Below are 22,397 nucleotides of genomic sequence, written 5' to 3'. Positions count from 1 at the left end.
GGAATTTGTATGCCCTGTCAGTATGATCAAGTCTTGATAGAATAGATGACGAATACTCAAAGTTGTCTGGATCTGCCTTGGTGGGTGTGCAAGAATACCGATCCAGAATGTGCAGTGTGTGAGATATAGCGAATGAGAAGAAAAGTTTGAGGGTGGGAGTGGAACTAAACAGTCGGCAGAGGGCTGGGGACGATATGGTAACCTTTCAGATATGTGATGCGGGAGCAAGGAAATGTGACTCGCAAGTGAAGAGCGGTGGGGTCGCATAACAGGCAGCAGTCTGTTGGTGAAGGGAGTGTAGATCAAAATAGTCTTTTCACAACTTAGATACTATACCTCTCGCCTAGACACCCTTTGAGTCACATCTGTCCATACTAGCTAGAGGCGACCCGACTAGACCTGTGGTGATCATTGGCAAAGGGACAGTACAGCTCGCTTCGATATGTGCAGCGGCTGGTGTCGAGGATGGAAGTTACTTCTTCACTTTCACTGATCCAGATGGAGCAGCAAGGTCAGGCACAAAACTTTTGTTCGAGCCATTCTCCACTTTTGCACGATCTCATCATCCGCTGACATCTGCACAGACCAGAGACCAGGTTGAGAAGACGTGAATTGCGAACAGGAGAGTGTACTTGCAAGCAGCAAGGATTGGTTCACACAATGTCCTCTGCTCTCCATGCACGACTTTTGTAGTCGTCCCACGATAAGGGTTTGAAAATACTGGTCATTCAGCATGCAATGACAATATAGCTGCTAGTCGTTTCTTCTGGTGACAGAGACCATCATACTGTAGGAGGTCTGCTATAATCCGTTTATAGCTAAGCTGAGGTAGCCTTATACACACCCGGCTTGGTACTGTCGCTGTTGGCGGGCGAGTCTTTCGGTTTGCTCGGCGCTCCAGTACTATTCCAATCTCAGTTATGGTCAACGGGTGCGCTCTTCTCAATTTACGGTGCTGAACCTGTCATAGCCATCGATTCGTGTGGTGAAACCAATTGCTAAGATCTGAATTTGTGGACCTCTTCCCCACTCCACTGAGCCTGACGTGTTGATCTCAACCAAGACTCGACAGATCCAACGGCACAGTCGACCCCCTCCCTGCTCTATACCGCTTCGGCACACCGGTAAACTGTCTCGGCGGCGGCAACTGACTCTCATCCTGAAACTTCCACCTCGAGTCCTGAATCTGTACATTTCCTCCGCCGCCTCCGCCTGATATGCCATTCGTTAATGTATATGAGCTCGCCGCAAAACTCGAGCTAGGAGTTCTCCCTGGCATGACCTGCGGTCCATAACCTGGAGATGGTGTAGGCGAGGAAGGCGATTCGGGCCGTCCGAGGGTGATGCCTGAGTTGCCGAATGCGTGGGCTGCTGCGGCTTGGGCCGGACGCATTGATGGTGCTGACGAAGGTGGAGGAGGTGGTGGTGGAGGTGGAGCTGCTGATGTTGGTTGTGGTGAGGATCTTGTCGGTGGGGATATTGGAGGTGCTGCCATCGGTGGTGGAGGTGGCGCTAATGGAGGTTGAGGACTCGTTGATGTTGGCGGCGGAGGTGGTGGAGGAGGTGCTATTGAAGGACTACTTGACGATGGTGGTGGAGGAGGCGGAGGTGGTGGTGCAAGCGAGGGTGCACTCGCTGTAGGGAGAAGGGGTGGAGGAGCTAGTGGTTGGCCGCTCGCTTTCCTCGCTACGGGCGGAGGTGGTGGAGGCTTCCCTAATGCTATACTGCTGAGTCCTGGTTTCGGGGCAGGTCTTGGAGGTGGTTTCTTCAGGTTTGCTAAAGGACTCGGTACTGCAGGCGCTGTGTCCGCAGATGGCATAGGCGGCCGCAAACCGTTCGCTCTTGGTAATGGAGGCGCTGCGCCTGGAGGCGGAGGTGGAGCAGCTGCAGCAGGTGGACGAGGTGCTGAGGGCCTGCTAGTTTCTGAATCAGAATGTGACTGATGTCCGTCTGCGCCAGTACTGACTCCTCCTCTTGTCTTCTTCAGCTTTGGCATCCCTCCAGCAAATAACCCTCCCAGTTGTGGTGCTGACTCCATCGCTGCGGCTCCTGCTCCTCCACTGCCGCCTGTATCGCTGTTACTCCTGTTCCTGTTCGTGGACGGTGTAGGGGGTGCCAGTCCTGTAGGCGGTCTCATTCCTGGTACAGGTGGTGCGCCAGCGGCTGGAGCTGCTCCTGAACCTGCCTTCTTGTCGACTATCGGGGCTGATCTGTCGTTTGTCTGTACCGACTTCAACTTCCTTCCTTTGCCGATGTCAGATAGTAGTGCTCCCTGCCGGATGTTGTCAGCCTAGTCCTCTTGTCACTGCTCTTTTCACGTCTTGTTCGCGTGTCTGTCCGTCCTTGGGCTTGTTCGGGATACGTACTCGGTCTTTCGAAGCCGATGCTGGAGGTCTCGCAGGTAAGCTGCTTCCACCTGGCATCGGCGGTGGTGGCGGGGGCCCTCCTCCTGCTCCTGGCATTGGAGGCGGAGGAGGAGGCGGCGGCGGCGGTCCGCTCATTGTTGCTCTATGTGTGCGCCCTCTCGGTGATACCGCTCTGTGCTAATGGGGTCGGGCAGCAGGATGTCGTGAGCCGTCTGTGTCACGTTGAGCTTTCGGAGAGCGCAATCGGCGGTAGAAGGTGTCTCAATAGCAAACGCTGCGTTCGAAGTGTCATGCGTATGTAGTTGTCGTATTTCTACAGTACATCAAATGGTCGTGCAGTTCATGAAGCGACATTGGCTTGGAGCCGCATTCGTCATATGAATGGCGGAGCTAGGCGATCACAATTCGAGATGATCATCAACTCAACCAGGCGGAAAAGAAACAATCACAAATCATACGAGTGTGGCACGGTTTCATGTCAGTCTGGCGTACAAACAACGAGGACTCGTGAGAGATCGATCTATTCCATTGCTTGTAATACCGGATCGATATCGAGGCTACCAACCGGGTACTGCTATCGTGACACAGCCATCCATTGCAAAAGACTATTGAACAACTCCCACCAAGCCAACCCATGAGTGCAAATTGCAGAACCATTCTTTTCAAGGCAAATCACTTCTTTGCATGACCATGATTGAAGCTGGCTGTGGCAGCACACTCCGCACCTAATCGCTGCCACAAGAGCGTTCGAAGACGTTCAAAATAGATGTGCGTGAGAGATGTTGCTGTCCGAGACGCTCGCAGAATCAATCTGCATGCCCCAACCCTATCATACGCAATCCACGATTCTAGACACTCAGCTTTAGTTGTGGCCAGCCTTTCTGAGCGAGTTGCTGAGCCACTCGAGACCCTCGTAGAGACCATCACCGGAAGTAGCGCAAGTAGATTGGATGTACTGCGGCAGAAGTTAGCGAGCGCTATCAAGCGTGCTTGAAATATGCTTACCCAGGCTCTTTGTCGGAGGGAGTGAAGACCAAGCTTGTCGGTGATTTCGGCAGCGTTCATGGCGTTCTATGATTGTCAGTCTTGAACTCTCGGGCAGGCTGTATACCACATACTGGAAGATCCTGCTTGTTGGCGAAGACCAAGAGCATGGCATCACGGAGCTCATCCTCGTTCAACATGCGCTGCAATTCTTCCCTAGCCTCGACAACACGATCTCTGTCGTTGGAGTCGACCACGAAGATGATACCCTGAGTATTCTGGAAGTAGTGTCGCCAGAGGGGACGAATCTTGTCCTGTCCACCAACATCCCACACTGTGAACTGAATGTTCTTGTATTCGACCGTCTCAACGTTGAAGCCTGTAGGAGGGTCAGCTCTCGAATTCGATGCTTAGTTGCGCTCGATCGTACCGATTGTAGGGATCGTAGTACTGCGATCTTGTCAGCCATGGCTCCCAGTAATAAGCTCAGTGTACATACACAATCTCACCAAGCTTGAGCTTGTAGAGAATGGTGGTCTTTCCGGCAGCATCGAGACCAACCATCAAGATTCTCATCTCCTTCTTCCCCCATAATCGATCGAACAGTTTCGAGAATGTCATACCCATCTTGGCGGTATTTGTTGGGACTTTCTGAAAACGGAAGAGTGGTAGAGAAGGCGGTCTGAGAACAAATCGGTCAGCACAAATGTTCGATGGTCTGCGCGGTAGTAGACAAGGTCGATGCACGCATGAAACGTTGCCGTCGTGCCCGATTGGTAGTGACTATATAGGACGATTGATCGTGTGCCTGTAGTGATATCCTTTGGCCACTTTGTCCTTGTGTCGGGCCTTTGGCAGGCAACTGGAATAAAGGAATCCTTACCGGAGCTAGTCGGCGACCGCGATGCGTAAGAGTCGGAGGAGGTAATAAGCAGTAACCTCGAAAGATATGAACGATATCGTTGTCCTTGGGATGGGATGTCAAAGTGGATTCGAGGTCAAGGATAAAGACGGCAGTCGCAGTTGAATGATGGTGTTTGAAAGATCGAAGCGGCCCACACTAACCAAGCTGAGTCCGCACGACCACCACTGCCAACAATAATTCCACCTAAACTCTCCGACTGCTCTACACTTTCTAGACACCATCGATTCACAATTTACGCTACAATCACTACATATACATGTGTTCTCTTTGGTCTCGCACTGCTTCCTCTGTCAATGTGAATGGTTGACATGCCACTATGCCCTCCCCCACTGAGTGCGGGATTTGTGGAACAAAGAGTTCACGCCTAACGATGCTCATTGATATTTAGACAAAGCTACAAGGCTGAAGCAGAAATCAGCGGTAATATGTCGAACCCGCGCGAGTCCTAAGCAGTTTATTGGAATGATCCGATCCTGGCTTCTCACCACCCTTAGCTTTAACCTAGATTCAAGATCATCTCCATTGCAATTGTTATATCATGTTCGACCTCTTCTTCATTCAGCCTGACTGGAACGACCGAGAAACCCAAATTAGTGTACAGCTTTGTAGCTCGATCGTTCCCAGCTTTCGCCGCCAGTCTGTACCGCGCCTTCTGTAGGTTATGCTCAGAAGCATGTTTCTTGATCCAGTCAATACTTCGTCGGACGATCTTGCTGCCGATACCTTGACCACGTAGTAATGGATCAACCCACAGAGCCGAAAGCGAATAGATTGGCAACTCGTTCTCTCCTTTGTCAACGGTGAATTGACTGGTGTGCTCGTTGACTACCACCATAAAAGCCAAAAACTCTGTTTGTTCATCCATGACTGCCAACCCTTCTTGAGACATTCCCTCTTCGACAGCAATAGCAACGAAGTGGTGGACATGCTTGGGTCGTAGCCGATCAATCCAGAATTCATCAGGCTGGTCCACCTCATTCTCATACCTCGAACAGAAACTCTCTGGGTCTTGCTTTAGTGATCTGAGTCTGACCTCTTTCATGGGCTTCATTTGTGCTTTCAGCACATCGATGTCGTCCGACTTCGGCAACTGACAAACTAGGATGCTAGGCATGTTGGTATACTTTGTGGCACCGAATGAGCACTGACACAGATCTGGCAGGACAGTGGTGTTTTCTGAAGATACAGTTGTCGTTGGACTTCCTTTCGTAGCTTACGAAACACTGGCTCTAGCGCACTTCGAGCACGGAAGGAACTCAGCTTCACGCTTGCCACATCAAATGTTCGAAGGACGTACGCTCGAGGCGACCGTGACTCAAGGATGCATTCCTGGATCCTGCATGTTGTGACCTGTAATTAGGTCTGGCTGTATTGGCAACATATTAGTGACTCTACGCCGTGGCATTGACTCATCTCAGACGTGGGCAAGCACGGCCATCTAAGGTCACACTTTGACGAAAGAGCAACAATGCATGCGATATCAGCGTAATTGCCAAGTTGCGGCGTGTGTCTGATGGGTGTCAAAGACTCCCTCGATATAGCTCTCGAACCTACAAGTTGCGAATGCCAGTGCTGCCTCAACCCAAGCACTCGCGCGACTTTCCCCGCTTGTAAAATAAGCCAAGCCGCTAGCACCACAATCGACATAATCGATTAGCCACACCGCAGCCTGAATTCTTCTTTCTTTTCCCTCCATCACAGACTTCTACACTCGGACAAGCCAACACCAAGTTGATATCAAATTCTCTTGGGAGACTGAAACTATACCAAAATGTCGAAAATCACAGTCGCAGGAGTCCGAGAGGAGGTCAGCTCTCTTTTGAACTACTCCCTCAACGAGAAGAAGCGAAACTTCCTTGAGACCGTCGAACTCCAAATCGGCCTCAAGAACTATGATCCCCAGCGAGACAAGCGTTTCTCGGGCACAATCAAGCTTCCTACCATCCCTCGCCCGGGAATGAGTGTCTGGTGAGCACCACCACATGACCTACGGCAGACAGAACTAACCATGCCCAGCGTCCTCGGTGACCAACACGACATCGACCGCGCCAAACACCTCGGCATCGACGCCATGTCCTCCGACGATCTGAAGAAACTCAACAAGAACAAGAAACTCATCAAGAAGCTCGCCCGCAAATACGACGCATTCGTTGCCTCCGACTCCCTCATCAAGCAGATCCCCCGTCTCCTAGGCCCCGGTCTCTCCAAGGCCGGTAAATTCCCCACCCCAGTCTCGCACGCCGAAGACCTGAACGGAAAGGTCAACGAAGTCAAGAGCACGATCAAGTTCCAGCTCAAGAAGGTGTTGTGCATGGGTGTTGCGGTTGGCAATGTCGGTATGACTGAGGACGAGTTGATCTCCAACATTATGTTGTCTGTTAACTATCTTGTGTCGCTGTTGAAGAAGGGGTGGCAGAACGTTGGTAGCTTGACTATCAAGGCTTCTATGTCTCCTCCTAAGAGATTGTACTAGATTGTCATGTGGTGGCTACCACACATTTCTACAAGCATGTCAAGTCAGGATATGGCGAAGATGATGAGATACGATTGTCGTGGACAAGATCAAATATACACCGAGCATATGCTGTTCACCGCTCATATGTGACCCGGTACTAGAATAGCTGACAAGGGGGGTTAAACCTCGATTCAATCGCTGCAAAATCAATGCTATTCTCGAGCGATGCTGTCCACTATTATGCCCTGTTGAGCACTATATTCGCTTCTTGCTTTACCACCCCCAGCTTTACAGAGCCCGCTTCTCTTCCTCGTCCCGAATATTCAAAGCGGCCAGTCTTGTGCGCTTAACATTCCCTGATAAGCGAACAGTAAGCGGCCAATTTGAATGTCCGGCATGAGCTCTTCTAGCCCCCATCCCATCACATCCACTAACTACAACATCCCCGGCAACAAACTACTCCGATCCAACTCCAACCACCGTCCCCCCAACTCCTCCCTCAAACCCTCCCACTCCTCCCCCCTCCTCCCCATGCCTCTCCACCTCCCTAAACCCCCAAGCCCCCGCAACCCGATCAAACAACATCCTCTCCTCCTCCTTCGCCCACCTCCTCCCCAACGGCGTCCCAGGCACCCACCGCACCCTCTTATGATGATCATTCCACGTCGTAACCGTAACAAACAATAACGCTCCCATCGTGCCCAGATACGCACTGCTGCCCGCGATACACATCCAGAAGAACACATCGGGCTCCCAGGTTAACTGCCAGGCTGCGGCGCGGGTGGACAGACTGTAACTCAGTGGAATCACACTCCCGACCGCAGTAAGCGGCAACAGCGCTTTCCTTATAAACTTCGCGCGGCGGAACTGGGGCGTCGCGACCGTGGTGTCGATGATGCTGATCGCAAGTGGCATGTCCCGTGCTTTTATGGCACTGTCCATCGCCATATTTACCAGGTCCATGCTAACGGCGTATTTCGGCGCGGTGCTCCAGGGCGCGTTGTATGTGATTGGGGATGTGCCGGGTTTCGGAATCGGTTTGTGCGCGTAGAGGTGGAAGATCTTGGGGAGGTATTGGGGGAGGGAGAGGAGAGTCAGGGTGTGGACGTAGTGGGTTAGGATTGACTCGCTGATGTAGAGTTTTGGGTCTTCGAGGAGGGTGTAGAGGGTTTTGGCGAGGGGGAGGGAGAGGGACTGCGATGGATGGGCGGAGTGTGGGAGGGTTGATGTAGTGGTTGAGGGAGTGGTTTGGGTTGTAGCTGTTGATGCCGGTGACCGTGATTGGGATGCTAGTGTCTCGCTGAGGTCGTCGAAGAGATCGCTTTTGTGGGTCTGTTTCGTGGGTGTCGCTGTTCCTTGTTGAGGTACTTGTGGTTCTGTCTGTTGCGTGTTGACCAGGACGTTGGCCAGCGTCCGCGCCCGTTCAAGCAGACCTAGCACAACTGCTTCATCCGGTATCGCTTCTGACTCGAGCAACGATAATGCTTCCACCTGGATATCCCTTAGAGCTTGTTGTGGATTGGGCACGTCCTGTGCACTCGAACTCGCTTGAATCGTTTGTGTCGGCGCTGATGTTCCGTCTTGTTCAACTGGGGTAGGTTCTGATGTAGCTTGTTGTGCTTTTTGAAACGTCCTACTTGCTTCGTCTTCTATTCTCTGTGTAGGTCTAACACTATGCTTCGTCTTGCCGGCTTCGCGCTCTTGAAGCTGTTCGCGTAGGGAAGCCGATCGCTTGGTTGAAGTTGCGAAAGCTCGGAGGACGGCTCGTGATGTCTGCGCTGTTTGACATGCTTTACATACATATGGTGCTCTGCGCGGCAGAAGAGATGCCATCGCTTGAATCTTGGTCATGTGTTGAAGTTTGCGTCGAGCAGCTCGTAGTTGAAGTCGTTCAACGTTCAACAGGGAGGTGCAAAAGTACGCGACGTGAATCGGAAGTGGGGAGGATCCCGAAGTTTCATAAATTTATTCAGGAGGCACAACTTGAAGCATACAGGCAGACGATATGTGCCACTTTTATGGGTTGTAGCCAGTCATGGAGTTGGCTATAGGAGAGAATAATCCCATTAGCTTTCATGGTAGTCGGTTTTCAGCTATGTATGGCAGCTGGCGACCTGTGAGGCCTGCTGCTTGACCCAAGCCGCCTAATCTACAGAAAACAGAATCTTAACGATGGGACACCCAGAGGGGATGAGAAGTAAGAGCAATGCACCTGAATGGTCTCTCTGAACAGACACATACAGACAGAGCAAGATCAAGGGCATAGAATATCATACAACAAGGATTCATTTGTATTAGTTATTACTTCGTGCAACTGTCCCTAACCTAAACAACGGTAACAACAAGGTAGACCTGCTCTGATCATAGGTCATCAACTCAATGGTAGACAATCACAACAGCCACTCAACATGATAATGCTGGACATCCGTCGTAGTACTTCCACCAAGTCAATAACACGAACAGGACTTAACATCAAGCCCGCCAACAACAAGTTCATCATACCTGTATTGTGACCTGCTGACATTCCTCATCATATGCGCTGTGGTCCAGGGTATCCGGGTATCTCTCTCATCAAGGAAACAAAGGCTCGCTTGACTGGGTATCTGGGTATCGCAAACATCAAAAACTCAATAAACAACCAAAAACAACAATTTTGTCCATCTAATGCTCGCCTTGGGTATCCTGGAAAAGCTTTGTGGTGCGACGCGTATAGTATGGTGTCCCTCTGTAAAGGAGTGTCGGAAGAGTTGGGTAGAGCGAGGGAACCAGATCGCGTATGTGTGTAGATATGCTTGCCATGCATGCAACAAATGAGCCTCCTAGACTGCGAGGCCAGAGACACGAGAAGGGCTGCGAGGAGACATAGATGTACCACTATAAGACTTCTCGTCCCACCACTTCTCATGCTCAATGGGTGTCGCTGATCGTGACATTCGCTGCTGATGAGATGGAGATGCAGGTGGAGAATTGTCTCTGACCTCGTGGGACCTTCAAGCTGTAGACTTGACCTCTTCAGGCTGCTTGGTGACGACATCGTGGATGCTGTGCAGGCCGTCTGGCACGACGTCGCCAACAATCTGGGAGTCGCCCTTGGGCTCGACGATTGTAGCGTTGGCTGGTGTCCCTGTCTCACCGGTAGTCTTTGGTGCCTCTGTGGTGGTGTCGGGCGTCATGGCAGCGGCAGGAGCATCAGTCTTGACCTCTTCAGCGGGCTTCTGAGCTCTGCTCGGCTTTCGGAAGAGACCGCCGAGCTTGGATGGCATGGGCGACTTCTCTCGCTTAGTCTCAGCTTTGGTACCGTCAGTGGCAACAGACGATGGCTCGGGAGACTTCTCTGTCTTGCGCTTCAATGTACCTAGAGAACCAAAGAGGGATGTTCGTCGCTTCTCACGGGCTGGTCGTTCCTCCTTGGGAGCCTCAGCCTCCTTGACGGGGGTCTCGGTGGTGGGCTCAGCAATGGCAGACTCGGGCGCGGCGGCGTCAGGAGCGACCTCCTTCACAGCCTCCTCGTTTGTCTTGGCCTCGTGCTTAGGTTCCTCTTTCTTGTCCTGCTTCTTCATCAAACCGGCAAGGAAGCTCTTCTTCTCCGTTCTGGGAGTTAAGGTGCTTTCAGTAGCAGTCACTGTTTCGGCGGACCTTGACTCTTCGGGTGTTGCCGCAGCAGGTGCAGCGGTAGGTGCAACATCGTCAACTGGAGCAGTGACAGCAGCAGTGTCCAGTGGCTTGGTGTCAATGGGCTCATCAAGCTTTGGTGCAGTCTCAGAGACAGCGGAAGTTTCGTCCTTTGCTGGCACAATTGGACCAACCTCCTTCTCAGACTTCTCGACCGAGGGGCTTGTGACCTTGTTCTTGCCGAAGAAGCCACCGAAGACGGATGCTCGCTTGTTCTTCTTCTCTGGTGGAGTGGTCACGTCTTGAGGCTGCTCGACTGGCTTGTCTGCCGTGTTCTCATGCTCCTTCTTCTCAACGGAGGCGGCGACGGCAGCCGGAGCAGCAGCGATGGCGGCGGCCTCAGCAGCCTCGGTAGCTTTGGAGGTATCGTGCTCAGCCTTAGCCTCCTCTTTCTTGTGCTCAGCCTCGATGCGCTTTTGTTCTTTCGCAACCTCGTGGTCATGTTTCTTCACCTCTTTATCATGCTGCTTGACCTCTGCTTCATGCTCCTTCTCGGCTTTCTCAGCCTTCTTGTCCTCATCTTTCTTGCCAAAGAGACCGAAGACGCTGTTTCGCTTTCGGGACTGGGATCGCTCCTTCTTGGCGGCGTCCTTCTCAGCTTTCTTGGCTTTCTTCGCCTCCTCGTCGGAAGAGGAGCTGGATGAGTCAGCCTTGACAGCCTTTGGCTCGGTTGTAGTAGCAGCTGTAGCAGTGTTGGCATCAAGGGACTTCTTAGGAGTGTCGTGCTTGACGGGAGATGTGGAGGCACCTGCGACGGCGGGGGCGAAAGCTAAAGTTGCATTAGCTGACGATCATGCAAAAACAACGTCACAGTGTAAACATACCAAAACCTTGAACTGTCTTTTTGTAGCTTTCACGTCCAGTAACATCTGCCTTCAAGTCCTTGGACTCTTCGACAATCTTCTGGATGGCGACAACCCAGCTGTCTCGCTCGCCAGCGGTGGCAGCTTCGAACTTGTGGGTGTGGTTGCCAACCTTGAAGGAGAAATCCGTGGTGCCGACCTTTGTGACAGCAGTGGCCTCAGGCTAGAAACGTTTTAGTTGTGATTTTTCTCAATGCTCATCGATTCGCTTACCAGGAGAATCATGCCAGATGGGGTGGCCTTGTCCTCAGCGCGCTTAGCGAAGAACATGACGCCCTTGCCAGTCTCTTGAGCCCAAGCAGCATTATGGTGGGCAACATCTGCCTTTTCGCTCTTGACGTACGAGTCGACAGCTCCCTGCGTAAGAGGCTCCTCGCTGAACCAGAAGAAGTGCTTGACATATCGGAATTGCCTAGGAGCAAGAATTAGTGTTTGGCCATGAATTAGAGTCCAAGATCTTACTTGAGCAGGCCAGGAGCCTTGTAGCCCAGTGTGCCCTCGGTGGCAGGTGTAGCCTCTACAGCAGCATCTTCTTTTGTGGATTGAGCAACGGGTGCTGTCTCTGTAGTCTCCTTTGTTTCCTTGGTCTCGGTAGCAGGTGTAGCCTCAGTAGTGCCCAGTGTGAAGTCCGTTGGGGGTTCGTAATGAGCAGGCTCTGTAGTAGCTGGAGCAGTAGTCCCAGCTGGAGTGGCTGTAGACTCGACTGGCTTGGTGACTGGAGCGGGAGTAGTCTCCTCGACCTTTGGCGTTTCGACAGACATGTTGTATGATGTGGTTGTGAATGTTCCTATCAAAAGGTATTCGAGAAAGTATAGTTCTGGTCTTGAGTGAGAGACGATCTGTGATTCTGCAACCTAACAAAAGATGGTTGAGATTTGAACTTTGTGACAGGCAATGCGGGTGAGGCAGGCGCACAGGTCAAGGGAGAATGCAGTCGAAATCTAAAACTTGTGCAGGTGACGAAGATTAGCTTATTGTGTTGAGGCAAGAACAAAGATGTGAATTCCAACTGGCCAGCAACAGCCTAAACAAAGAATCAAGAAGCAACGACGAACGATTTGGGGTATCTCTGGGTATCTTGAAGGAGGGAAAGCAAGAAGAACCAGAGCGAGATTGAGCAGTCACGACGGTTTTGAGCAGAGCAGGTGATCAGAGAAAATGTGCTGCCGCCATCCACCGGCGTGTACGGGCGTGTCAGCGCAGCCTGCTCATCAGGTGCTAGCGTGGTGCATTTGATTGTTGCTTGGAGTCCGGCTGCAATCAAGCCTCCAAATCTCCTCGCAGACGCTAACAGGTTGAGACCCTTTGGCGCTAACATGCCTAGTTCGACTAGCACGCACGCGTAGCGGTAGATCACTCCACTCCTCATACAGCCTCCCTTTGTTTCGCTTCATCGAAGTCGCTGTCAACAAGCTCTCGATGGTCACCATGAGTCTGTGCTCGAACGTGGACTTCTTCCCATCCTTGGTAGTACGACACCGCGTACAACTCTAGATTGATGTAGACTCCGCCCGAAATGTCCCTGAGGGAGCTGGCATACCAACGAAGTTCTGTTGGTCTCTGTATCGTGGACGATAGTTGTTATGGTAATCAGAGAACAGAACTTGATGGTCACGTTCTGTGGAACACACAGAGATTACAGGGGTGTGCAGTCGCTGTTCAATCAGATGCAATACTTGTAGGCTTTTGCCTTGCTACTCCATGTGAGCGAGCTTATGATTGAATAGCTAGTGAATAATCATCAGTCAGAGCTACTGTTTATCTTCCGTAATATCCCTACACCATGTCTCTTGCTGAAGATGGAACGAGAGACATAAGATAATCAGAAATCCTAGCGTTCCGGGCGCTGTATCTTCCAAGGCATAGGTACCACCCGAGCTCGCCTTGGACAAATCACAATCTGGTACCGAGTCAGGATCGGTCCTAAATCTCCTCACCATCTTCATGTCGTTACGAAATCCTGACCCAGCTCATATACGAGTGGACAGTGTTGTTTGACGACCTGCGTAAATCTCCGCATTACAAAACAGCTCGTGCTCGCTTGTAGAACTGTACGCGTTATTCATTGTACTCGTGACCATCTGGATCGAAAGATCTTTGGGCTTGATGTGAGTATCAGCCAGTCGAGGCGTCTTAAGGTCATGCGACATGCCTGCAAGGCCTCACACAAGCATTGCTGGCTGCGTGGTGAGCCAGTCAGACGTTGCGATCAACGTCCACGTTCAGCGTGGCACAAGTTACGCAGACGCGTCCGTGGTGATAAGCACGACCATCGTTCAATCGCATTTCATACCAGGCGTGTTTCAAGAGTATCTCATCTGTCTTCCTACCCATCAGCTCGGCGAACGATTTGTGAGAATGCTTCTTCGATACTATCAACCACTATCTCCATTAGGGTGTAGCCAAAGCGTAACTTTACGAGGCAAAAAAGCTTGCTGAGCAAAATCCAAATGAAGGCTTGAGACAGGCCCTTGGTCTTTGGATCGCCACGAACCTGTCGTGTTCCCGGCAATAGCGCCAAGCGCTGTCTCCCGGGTGTCCGCCCTGTTTCAGCGCCCGTGCCGCTCCATGTGGACTGTGCCGAAATTACGCATCCAGCACAGCAAAAAAGTGAAGACCCTTGCGTCGAGCACGTGTTGACATGTGCTGCTATCGTTTTCATACAGACGACCAGGTCGCACAGGCCACCACGGACCATAAGCTGTTATACATACATGTAGCACAGACACCTGCTGGCAGAGAGCTATGCGTGTCTACAACATGTTTCCACCAACGCCATGCTTCTGAAAACACTAATCCAAACCACGTCCAAACCATCCAAAAGACAAAGTGCCTTCGATACAAATATTTCTTCAGCTTGCCGCCGTCATAACATACGCAGTGATGGCATCCATCCGTTCTTTTGTCAACTTCAGACTAATCTTCAATAGTTCTTGTGCAACGTCAGGATGCATCCTTTGAAGCTCGTGCCATTTCGTGTCCGAGAGTTGCCATATTACGCAATTCGTCTCTGCGGACATGCTCGCAGTACGAGGGGTATCAGAGAAAAACGGCAGTTCACCGCAGGGCCTTTTCTCGACGATCAGCTCAGAGTATCGACCCTGTGGTAGATCGTAATCTGCTCGTAGCAAGCCTTCCTCGAGCAAGTAAAACCCGGAAGGTCTATCCCCACTGTTGAAAAGTACTGAGCCTTTGGGATATGTAACTTTCTCGAAGTAGGATATGGCTTTGTGCCAGAAGTCTTCGTTCTGATCCGAGACGTCCTCAAAGATTTGCATTAGGAGAGGAAGCGGCTGCTTGAATGCTGTCCACTTCTGCGGTGAGGTGTGGTCTTCTTCCAGTGTTGTGGTGGCTGCTTCATGTAGCTGATGTTGACGAGGGGAACTAACCAGAAACTCCTGGCGGTATGATGCCGAGTAATCCATGCTTTGATTCTTGCTAGGGATGTCGAGGTGGGATGCTGCGCGCGACGATCGCATTGCTCTTTGCTTCTGTTGCTGATACAGGGCCTTCAGTAATTGGTTCTCAACGTCCTGTAGAGCTGAGTTGAGGGTCTCATACACATTAACATCTGCGTTGTCACCTATGAGACCCACGTTGCGCAGGGCTCGTCCAACCTCGCCATCAAGCTCGAGACCACTGATGATGAGCTGTACATCCCGTTTGCTCAGCAGCCTATTGATTCGAGTAAAAGCTTCAGCTGCTGAGAAGTCTACACCGTTGATGCTGGCCATATCAAGAATGACGTATCGCATGGGCGTCGAGTTGAAAGCGTCATCAGCCAGCAGAGCTCTGATGCGGTTCTCAACACCGACAATGGTGCCAAAGAATAGAAAGCCTGCTAGTTTAATGACAACAGTCTGTTGACCCGTTTCCTTCAAGAACTTGCGTTGCACTGGAGGTCTTCGCACCGTGGACTGTGCGACCTCTCCTGAGTACTCGGCACGAATGGCTGTACGCCGACTGGTCTGCACCACGAAGCTTAGTGCTGCAAGAACGATGCCGACCAGGATTCCGGCAACGAAATCCCATACGCCCATAGTCACCACTATGATCAGGACGGTAGCATATTCAAGCTTATGCAACTTGCCGAATGTGTCAACGACTGCTTCCTCTAGTAGCTCGATGCCGAGAAGGAAGATCAAAGCTCCAACTACCATGATTGGTATGTAGCCAATAATGACTGGTCCAGCCAGCAGAATACCCAAGGTCGCAGCAGCAAGCATGATGCCTGCAAGACGATCATTTCCACCGCAGTCGATAAAAAGGAGACTGTTTGTGTACACGAGATAATTCTGAACACTTCCGCAAAGGCCGCTGAGGGTGTTCGAGATGCCGTGTGCGATCAGCTCTCGGTCGACGTTGAGGTTGTCTTCCCCTGTTGAGATACCAAGCGCAGGCACATTTATCGGTACATGCAGTATGCCGAAGAACGTCAAAGCGAACATTGTTGGGATTGTGTCGGCAAGAGCACCCCAATGCACAGCTTTGAAGTCGTAGAGCGTCCAGGGATGATACCATGGATTGCCGGCTGGCGGACTGTCGAAAACCCAGCCCCGAGAGTGCAGAGTCTCCATCTGAATATCCATAGCGAACTTGAAGAAGTAAAAAATGGCAGCAACAGAAATGAAATATCCTCCGACCAGGAAGTTCGACTTGACATACCGCTGCGTGATCATGAGGATGATGGCAAGCACGAGAGGAACAGTCCAAAGCAGGATGGTATCAGAACGGAAGAGCTGCTTCAAGGTAGGTATGTCGTATTCCAGATTCCCTGGCAGCCTCGCAGACACTTCAATGCCTGTGGCAACCAAGAACCATCCGACACCCCCAATGCAGCCAATCAGGATGTGGCGTGGAAAGAAGCCAATAAGAGAGCCAAGCCTGCATGCTCCCATTAAGAAGAAAACAGCACCAGTCAGAATAGAGCTTACGGCAAACGACAATATCGTTGTGGCAAGCACGGACTTGGAGTCATCTTCGCCCACTTTCTCTAGGATCAAAAATGCCATTTTGTGAAAGAAAGGTACAACCTCAATCATCTCAGAGCCAATGCCGCCGCGGAAGACCGAGCCACCACAGGAGTAGACTAGCTGCGCAATGATGGTGCTGACATAGAAGATAGCGATGCCATCTGACCCCAAGCTGTCGAAAAGCTTATTGCCAAGTGGGAAAAGAATCATGCCATAGGACAGCGCATCAAGGATATTGAGGAGCAACCCTAAAAACACAGCTGGCAGCAGGCTTGCAGGTCGGACCACAGCCTGAGACCAGACTGTCTTGCCGCTCCATGTCTTGGGATGGGTAACAACATAACAGCTCGATTCGAGACCGGAGATAGCATCCCTGTACCATAAGCGGACGGTTCTTTCATCATCTGGTATTTGCCGCTCTACCTCGTCTGCACCGTCAAAGGCAGACGGGCCTTTCTTGTCTCTGAGCAAAGCTGTCCTTTCGTCTGCTTCATGCTCCATGCTATCGCGGAAAGGATCATCGAGGAAGGAGGTCGAGTAGAGGCCGTGATGGTCGGTAGCAGATGGTGCTTCTGCTGTAACGGGCCTGCTTGTTATCTCGTAATCCGAATCTTCGGGTGTGACTGGCTCGGAGACCTCCTCTATAACTGGCGGATAGTCTTGCCCATCTTCGGAGCGAGTGGGCGAATGCTCGGCATTGTCTGAATATGCTAGGCTAGCTATCTCAGCCGTCTGCTCCCTCAAGCCTTCAGACGAGTATTGAGCTGGATCCAGTTGACCATGAAAAGAGCGATGGTAGAAGGATCGTCCTGGTGTCCGGCCAAAAGACTGGCTGCCCTGGTTCGAAGCCGAGTTTGCACGAGGCCTAGTCGTGTCATATGCTCGGTCCCCAGCCGCTAAGAGACTGCTGGAATCTGTTTGTCGTGTTTCCTGTTGTCGCTTTGTTGCATTCATCGGGAGAGGCCCTGCCCTACTATTTCTCACTGAAGAGTGCAGCGAGCCACTGCGGCCACGCGCTCTTTCCGGTGTCCAGCTACTCATGATAATATTCCGTACAAGGGAATCTCTGCTCGGCGGGGAAGCATAGAGATGAACACGGACGAACGAGGATTTCGTGGAGATGCGGGTGATGCCTGTAAACTCGGCGGTGATTTGTCGCAAGCAGAACGTTTTCTGGAGGAAGTAGCCGCGTTTCGAGCAAGTATTGCGTGTGTTGGTGGATCAGAGGGAGCACCAGTCGAGCTCGAAGTTGACGTGCTGTTGTTAGCACATGCCGTGACGGTTGCTGGCCCTGGAAGCACTGCCGTACAAGCACTTAGTTTGATAGAATTGATACTCGGCAGTATCCATACCGTGCGGCTACATTGAATACAGACATCCAGAATATGGTCTTCACATGGGACCAGCGGATGGAGAAATTATTTGGTCTGAGCTAGTTCTGCGAGTTCACGACAGAAGTGGCAGACATATGGCCGGCTCAAACGGCGTCCCATGTGAACCTTAACGCCTATTGGGATGAGCCTATCCTCATTCGAGTTAGCGCTTAGAGATAAGAAAAGCTTAGCGAATAATGCTTTCACTAATCTTCAGATTACTATTCTCTTGCCTCGTGCCTACTGACTTGAAGGTGACGGAGACGATGATCATGCGCGGACACATTTACAGTAGTACATGAACCCATGTGAACTGATCAGGCAATTGACGGCTGTAGGAAGAGAAAATTCAAAGATCCCCGCTTGCGAGCTTGGAAGCAGGAAAGTGATTGCGGGAAGTCTCTATCACCACTATGGATCAACCGAACCATCATGACCGTCTTCCCACCACTCCTGATCACCTCGTGGCCGGCAACTGCCTGCTGCCGTATCCCTCAAAGCCATACATAACCATAGCTCACGAATGCTATCATGTAAGACGCTGTAGGAAGCCTTGAGCGATGAGTCTTTCCACGTCAGCCAGGCGAACATAAAATTGAGAATTCTTTGTCAGGTTGATAGCCCTGCGAAACTAATTAGCAAGTTGGAAGTCTCAAGAGAGCAACAGATTGGCTTACCCATATTCTGTTTGAATCTCACCAGCGTCCTTCAGAACCCTCACGTCCACAAACAGATCTCGTGGCGGCTCGAGACTTCCAGTGAGGTCAATATCTGTCCATTGTCCTTTATATGTTGAGAGCATGTCATTGTACTGCCTGAAGTAGTCTTCCTCTTCTGGACTCAGAGAGCTTTCATTGCCCGAGGCGATACTTGACTGTCCTGCGGCCCCGTGATAAGTCTGATCAAGCACATCTTTTCCTTCCCAGCACATCTGGTCGAGCTTCTCTGCTCGAGCTCGATGATAAGCCAGAAGACATCTCTTGTTTCTCCGCATGGACAAGTGGTCTACAAGCAGAGCACAAGCCGTGGCAGGCTCAGTCGAAGGATTGAATGATCCTTGAAAGGGCTCAAGGATACGATTCACATCTTTGTCAAGATCCACTACCTCTCGAGCGACTGCTCGAACCAACTCCGTCTGGTATCCAGGTAGGTGGTTGAGACTCTGTATGCGCTTGGCGTGCTGCACCTTGAGACAGAGTTAGGTCGTAGGTCTGTACTCATAACTTGAACTTACAAGTTTATTGCCTAGCTCGCCATGCATGAGTGTTGAGCGTGGCTTTTCTAGGATCAGTGTCGACAATACTGGGCAGGAACTTTGAGATCAACACCGCGGGGAAAGAACGCGTCAAGACGCGGTTGCTGAATGCGGTTAGATCAAAAGTCTCGAAGAGCTCGCAGCACTCGGCAGCTTCACAGTACAAAATTGCACTTGCGCCAAAGGTCCAATCAACTGATGATTTTATTGACAAGCTCGAGAACAATATCTTCTAGTCATACAAGCCACCTTTCCTACCGTGTTCCACATGGTCTCCTGGGAGGCTGTTCATGTTCTCATCCAAGGAGCCAACTGCAGACAATGGTATTGTTCAATCGACACTGGACACTGCGCAAGCAGCAATCTGCCGCACCACAAAGGACGACTATACAAAATCCGCGACTATGTATCTGAGGACAACATCATGTGGAAGTCTTCACCGTCAGCCTTGGCCGACATCATTGTTCCTGATTGAACCTGTTAAACTCAGCATCGAACGCGCTTCCCACGTTCCCTTGCGCTTCCGGAGACCACATTGGCTCAGCCGGAGCTAATGTTTGCAAACCCGGATGTATCGCTGGCTCTTCCTCCTCATACATATTCTGCGAATTTCGAACGATGCGTGACCGATCTTCCTCAACGAAAGAGCCACCATACTGGTAGTTTGCTGTTGGCGCATAATCTGCGAGATTTGGGTCGATGCCATAGTCTGGTCCGGCAACCAACTCACCCTGCATCATGCCCTCGGTGGTAGGAGGGATACTGACAAGCTGTGAATCATACTGGGTGTATTGTGCTGGCATTGACGTCGGCGCGTACTGGATAGCGTGTGGTTGCGGATGGTAAGTAAGAGGCTGCTCATACTGGTAGCTCTGATCATACTGAACAGCAGCATGAGGCCAATGGTTGTACGCCAGCGGAGGCATTAAATGTGGGTTGTTGGCCTGGTAAGAGGAGGGATGGTACTGTGGGGTACCATATACGACCTGTGCTGGGGTGGACGACCGACTCCTGGTGACGTCCCTATCGTGTCGGCCTCGCCTGCGCTTGCCAGAGTACGACGAACCTCCTTCCCATTCTCCATCCGAATCATCGTCCTCATCCCGCCCACGCTTCTTGGTGTTTTTGTTGGGAGCAAACTTGTAATCTGGAAAGGCTTTCGCATGGTTGTCTCTTTCGACGATGGCAAGTCGAGCATATTCTGCTTTGATGTCTTCAGGTTCTAGGTTCCAGCTCAGGCCTGCGACCGAGGAGATGAGTTGGTTGTTGTCTCCCTGTTGGCCCCACTTCTTTATGCGCTCCTTGTACGCTCGACGGTAGAGCATGAATGAGTTCATTGGTCGTGGAATCTTGCCTTTCTGTTTGCCATTGACCTCTGCATATCTGTCCGCGTCTGGCCGGTTGCACCACACATTCATATCTTCGACGGGAACGTCGTACTCCCTGGTCATCACGCTGAGTGGTTCCTCGATCTGGTAGACCATGCCTTTGTCCTTTCCCTTCTTCTTTCGCGGCCGAGGCGACGCCGACATGCGGCTCGAAGGGCTGCTCGCTGTCATTGGAGTTCCGAGAGATCTTCCGCTCCTGGTTTGTATGCCGTCATTGGTGATTTGTCGAGGAGGCGTACGGTAGGTTGCTTCTCGATAGAATGCCTAATTTATCATCAGTGTCTGCCCTCAAGTCTGGTTCAGTCAACAAGCTTACAGGAGAGTCATTGTATTCTTGTGTGTATTGCATTTGGTGTTCTTCAGGGTCCGAATAATTCTGACATCAGATTAGCTCTGGCGCATTGCAAGATGAGTGGGTAGCTTACGCTCACATATTGTTGTGCTGGATAGGAAGTGGGCGGCGTGTAAGGACGCTGCACCGGTTGCGGAGGCATCGGACTATGTCCGTACTCGCTCAAAGGGTAGTCTTCCTGGTTCGAATGAGGCGGTGAGGGCTGGCCATGGTTAGAGCTAGGATGTGCCATATTGGCTTATGCTGAGCTCAAGGTGTCTAGCTGAATGGAAAGTTGAATCACACCAAAGCTTTGCCTTGGGTGAAACGAGCGCTTGGAAGCTGAGCTCTTGTCGGAGGCTAGTGACAAGCAGAGTCGTACGTCGTCAAAGGATGATGGTCAACAATGGCGCGGCAGCGGAGTGACGATTTGCAAGGTGTTCCCCGACTGTCACGATCTGATGCGCAGCTGGCCTTCCGAACAATGTTGAGGTAGGCTTCTTTGACTGTTGTTGGTTACGGAAGTTGACAATCGATAAAGCGACTTTGTTGTCGCGGGAGGAATGATCTGAGAAGAGAAAGCCGGAAGTCAAGATCGTTGCAGGAAGCCGATGTTTGATTGCAGCAGTCTCAGGCCTGGGTATCTGCAAGAACAGCTCTGTCAATCCTCAGACCTTGTCTTGGTGGACAGGAAGCGGTGTGGGTGCTTTGGTGATGTGCAAAGCGCCTTGCCGTTGAGATGCGTCAGGGCTTTGTCTCGGATGTGCAAGAAGATGAGAAGAAAGAGGCGATAAGAGCAGAGGATATCCTAACTATCTAGCAGGTCGACATCTTTGTTCCGCAAACGCTTCGGTCGAGGTCCATCACTATCTCACGTTGCGCTCAGCGTCGAGGTATTTTGGGCGTATTCGAATTGGGAATCTTTGTCTTGTCATCGCTGCGATCGTTTCCAGTGAAGCTTGCCGGATCCGGCATGCTCCAGTGCATTTGACCAAAATCATGTGCTTTAGGGTGCGAAAAGGCGGTTTCAAGCAGTCCTGTGTGCAAGATCAGTCCTCAGCCTATGAAACAGAGTTTCCGAGCATAAGATTAGTTGTCTACAACACTGGATGTGTTTTGATAGTGTGCATGGCAAGCTCAGCCTCACAAACAGGTTTGAGACGACATGGGTATGTGGATGGCTCGTGCATAGGAGTCGACCAATCCAGATCTGGTACACAATTCTGGTGTCATTCGACCATGAAGTCCACACGCACACGCTCCCAAGCTTTTGCTAGTCTTCGTGATAGAAGCTGAAGCGGTCATGCAAGAGACTCTACTACATGCATTTGCGGACGGTCTCGCCGGGGAGTGGATCTCAAATGGAAAGCACGGACATCTTAGGGACACGCGGTTGCCGCTCCCATCCTCACATTCCGTCCGAGATTGGATTTGGCTCAGAAGCCACGCTACAACACATTTCACCGCTGACAAGAGCTCGAACGATCTTCTGGTCGTTGGACTCGGATTTTGAAGCAGGGCGTCCCCTTGGGAGAAGCTATGAAGTGAGGTCATAAGCTTCCGGCAACGTGCATGAGCACTGGGCCATCTGCGACCACGTTCAAATTTGTGTAACGAACCGCCACAGGCGAGTGGCATTCGGACAAGATGCTATCCACATGTCGCCATCGCTTAACCCTGTATTCTCCGAATGGTTGATCGAGCCGTGAATATCTGCTGTTTGGCTAAGTGACCAGATTTCAGGCAACAACTTCCTCCATCTGCGGCTAGTTTGGAGCCTCATCAGGGTGCTTGCATCATTACACCCCACCG

The 22,397-nt window shown here is 51.4% G+C and overlaps 9 protein-coding genes across 9 annotated transcripts; 1 reads left to right on the top strand and 8 right to left on the bottom strand.

Moving 5' to 3' along the window:
* Nucleotides 1-1,054: 1,054 nt before the first annotated feature.
* On the bottom strand, nt 1,055-2,501 carry VRP1 (verprolin; the record flags this gene model as incomplete). The annotated part of the gene is made up of 2 exons (XM_064869726.1): nt 1,055-2,272; nt 2,307-2,501. The coding sequence occupies 2 exons, from the start codon at nt 2,499-2,501 to the stop codon at nt 1,055-1,057; spliced, it is 1,413 nt and encodes a 470-aa protein (XP_064735223.1).
* A 727-nt stretch (nt 2,502-3,228) lies between these two features.
* ARF1 (Arf GTPase arf1) lies at nt 3,229-3,977 on the bottom strand (the record flags this gene model as incomplete). Its single annotated transcript, XM_064869725.1, has 5 exons — nt 3,229-3,321; nt 3,372-3,437; nt 3,485-3,729; nt 3,781-3,800; nt 3,850-3,977. The coding sequence occupies 5 exons, from the start codon at nt 3,975-3,977 to the stop codon at nt 3,229-3,231; spliced, it is 552 nt and encodes a 183-aa protein (XP_064735222.1).
* A 794-nt stretch (nt 3,978-4,771) lies between these two features.
* On the bottom strand, nt 4,772-5,389 carry PMZ80_001278 (uncharacterized protein; the record flags this gene model as incomplete). Its single annotated transcript, XM_064869724.1, has 1 exon — nt 4,772-5,389. One exon carries the CDS (start codon nt 5,387-5,389, stop codon nt 4,772-4,774), a length of 618 nt encoding a protein of 205 aa, XP_064735221.1.
* A 657-nt stretch (nt 5,390-6,046) lies between these two features.
* On the top strand, nt 6,047-6,748 carry RPL10A (60S ribosomal protein L10A; the record flags this gene model as incomplete). The annotated part of the gene is made up of 2 exons (XM_064869723.1): nt 6,047-6,243; nt 6,292-6,748. The coding sequence occupies 2 exons, from the start codon at nt 6,047-6,049 to the stop codon at nt 6,746-6,748; spliced, it is 654 nt and encodes a 217-aa protein (XP_064735220.1).
* Nucleotides 6,749-7,186: 438 nt separating this feature from the next.
* Nucleotides 7,187-8,563, bottom strand: PMZ80_001276 (uncharacterized protein; the record flags this gene model as incomplete). Its single annotated transcript, XM_064869722.1, has 1 exon — nt 7,187-8,563. One exon carries the CDS (start codon nt 8,561-8,563, stop codon nt 7,187-7,189), a length of 1,377 nt encoding a protein of 458 aa, XP_064735219.1.
* Nucleotides 8,564-9,720: 1,157 nt separating this feature from the next.
* Nucleotides 9,721-12,026, bottom strand: PMZ80_001275 (uncharacterized protein; the record flags this gene model as incomplete). The annotated part of the gene is made up of 4 exons (XM_064869721.1): nt 9,721-11,171; nt 11,227-11,428; nt 11,479-11,677; nt 11,728-12,026. The coding sequence occupies 4 exons, from the start codon at nt 12,024-12,026 to the stop codon at nt 9,721-9,723; spliced, it is 2,151 nt and encodes a 716-aa protein (XP_064735218.1).
* A 2,091-nt stretch (nt 12,027-14,117) lies between these two features.
* PMZ80_001274 (uncharacterized protein) lies at nt 14,118-17,192 on the bottom strand (the record flags this gene model as incomplete). The annotated part of the gene is made up of 1 exon (XM_064869720.1): nt 14,118-17,192. One exon carries the CDS (start codon nt 17,190-17,192, stop codon nt 14,118-14,120), a length of 3,075 nt encoding a protein of 1,024 aa, XP_064735217.1.
* Nucleotides 17,193-18,140: 948 nt separating this feature from the next.
* PSF1 (DNA replication protein psf1) lies at nt 18,141-18,872 on the bottom strand (the record flags this gene model as incomplete). Its single annotated transcript, XM_064869719.1, has 3 exons — nt 18,141-18,234; nt 18,289-18,797; nt 18,846-18,872. 3 exons carry the CDS (start codon nt 18,870-18,872, stop codon nt 18,141-18,143), a joined length of 630 nt encoding a protein of 209 aa, XP_064735216.1.
* Nucleotides 18,873-19,324: 452 nt separating this feature from the next.
* On the bottom strand, nt 19,325-20,838 carry PMZ80_001272 (uncharacterized protein; the record flags this gene model as incomplete). The annotated part of the gene is made up of 3 exons (XM_064869718.1): nt 19,325-20,518; nt 20,571-20,630; nt 20,680-20,838. 3 exons carry the CDS (start codon nt 20,836-20,838, stop codon nt 19,325-19,327), a joined length of 1,413 nt encoding a protein of 470 aa, XP_064735215.1.
* Nucleotides 20,839-22,397: the final 1,559 nt, after the last annotated feature.

The sequence above is a fragment of the Knufia obscura genome, assembly GCF_036327395.1.
Source record: "Knufia obscura strain CCFEE 5817 isolate CBS 148926 chromosome Unknown scaffold_1, whole genome shotgun sequence".
Classification (NCBI taxonomy): domain Eukaryota; kingdom Fungi; phylum Ascomycota; class Eurotiomycetes; order Chaetothyriales; family Trichomeriaceae; genus Knufia; species Knufia obscura.
The sequence above is the reverse complement of the archived record's forward strand: the minus strand, read 5'-3'. Positions and strand labels throughout refer to the sequence as shown.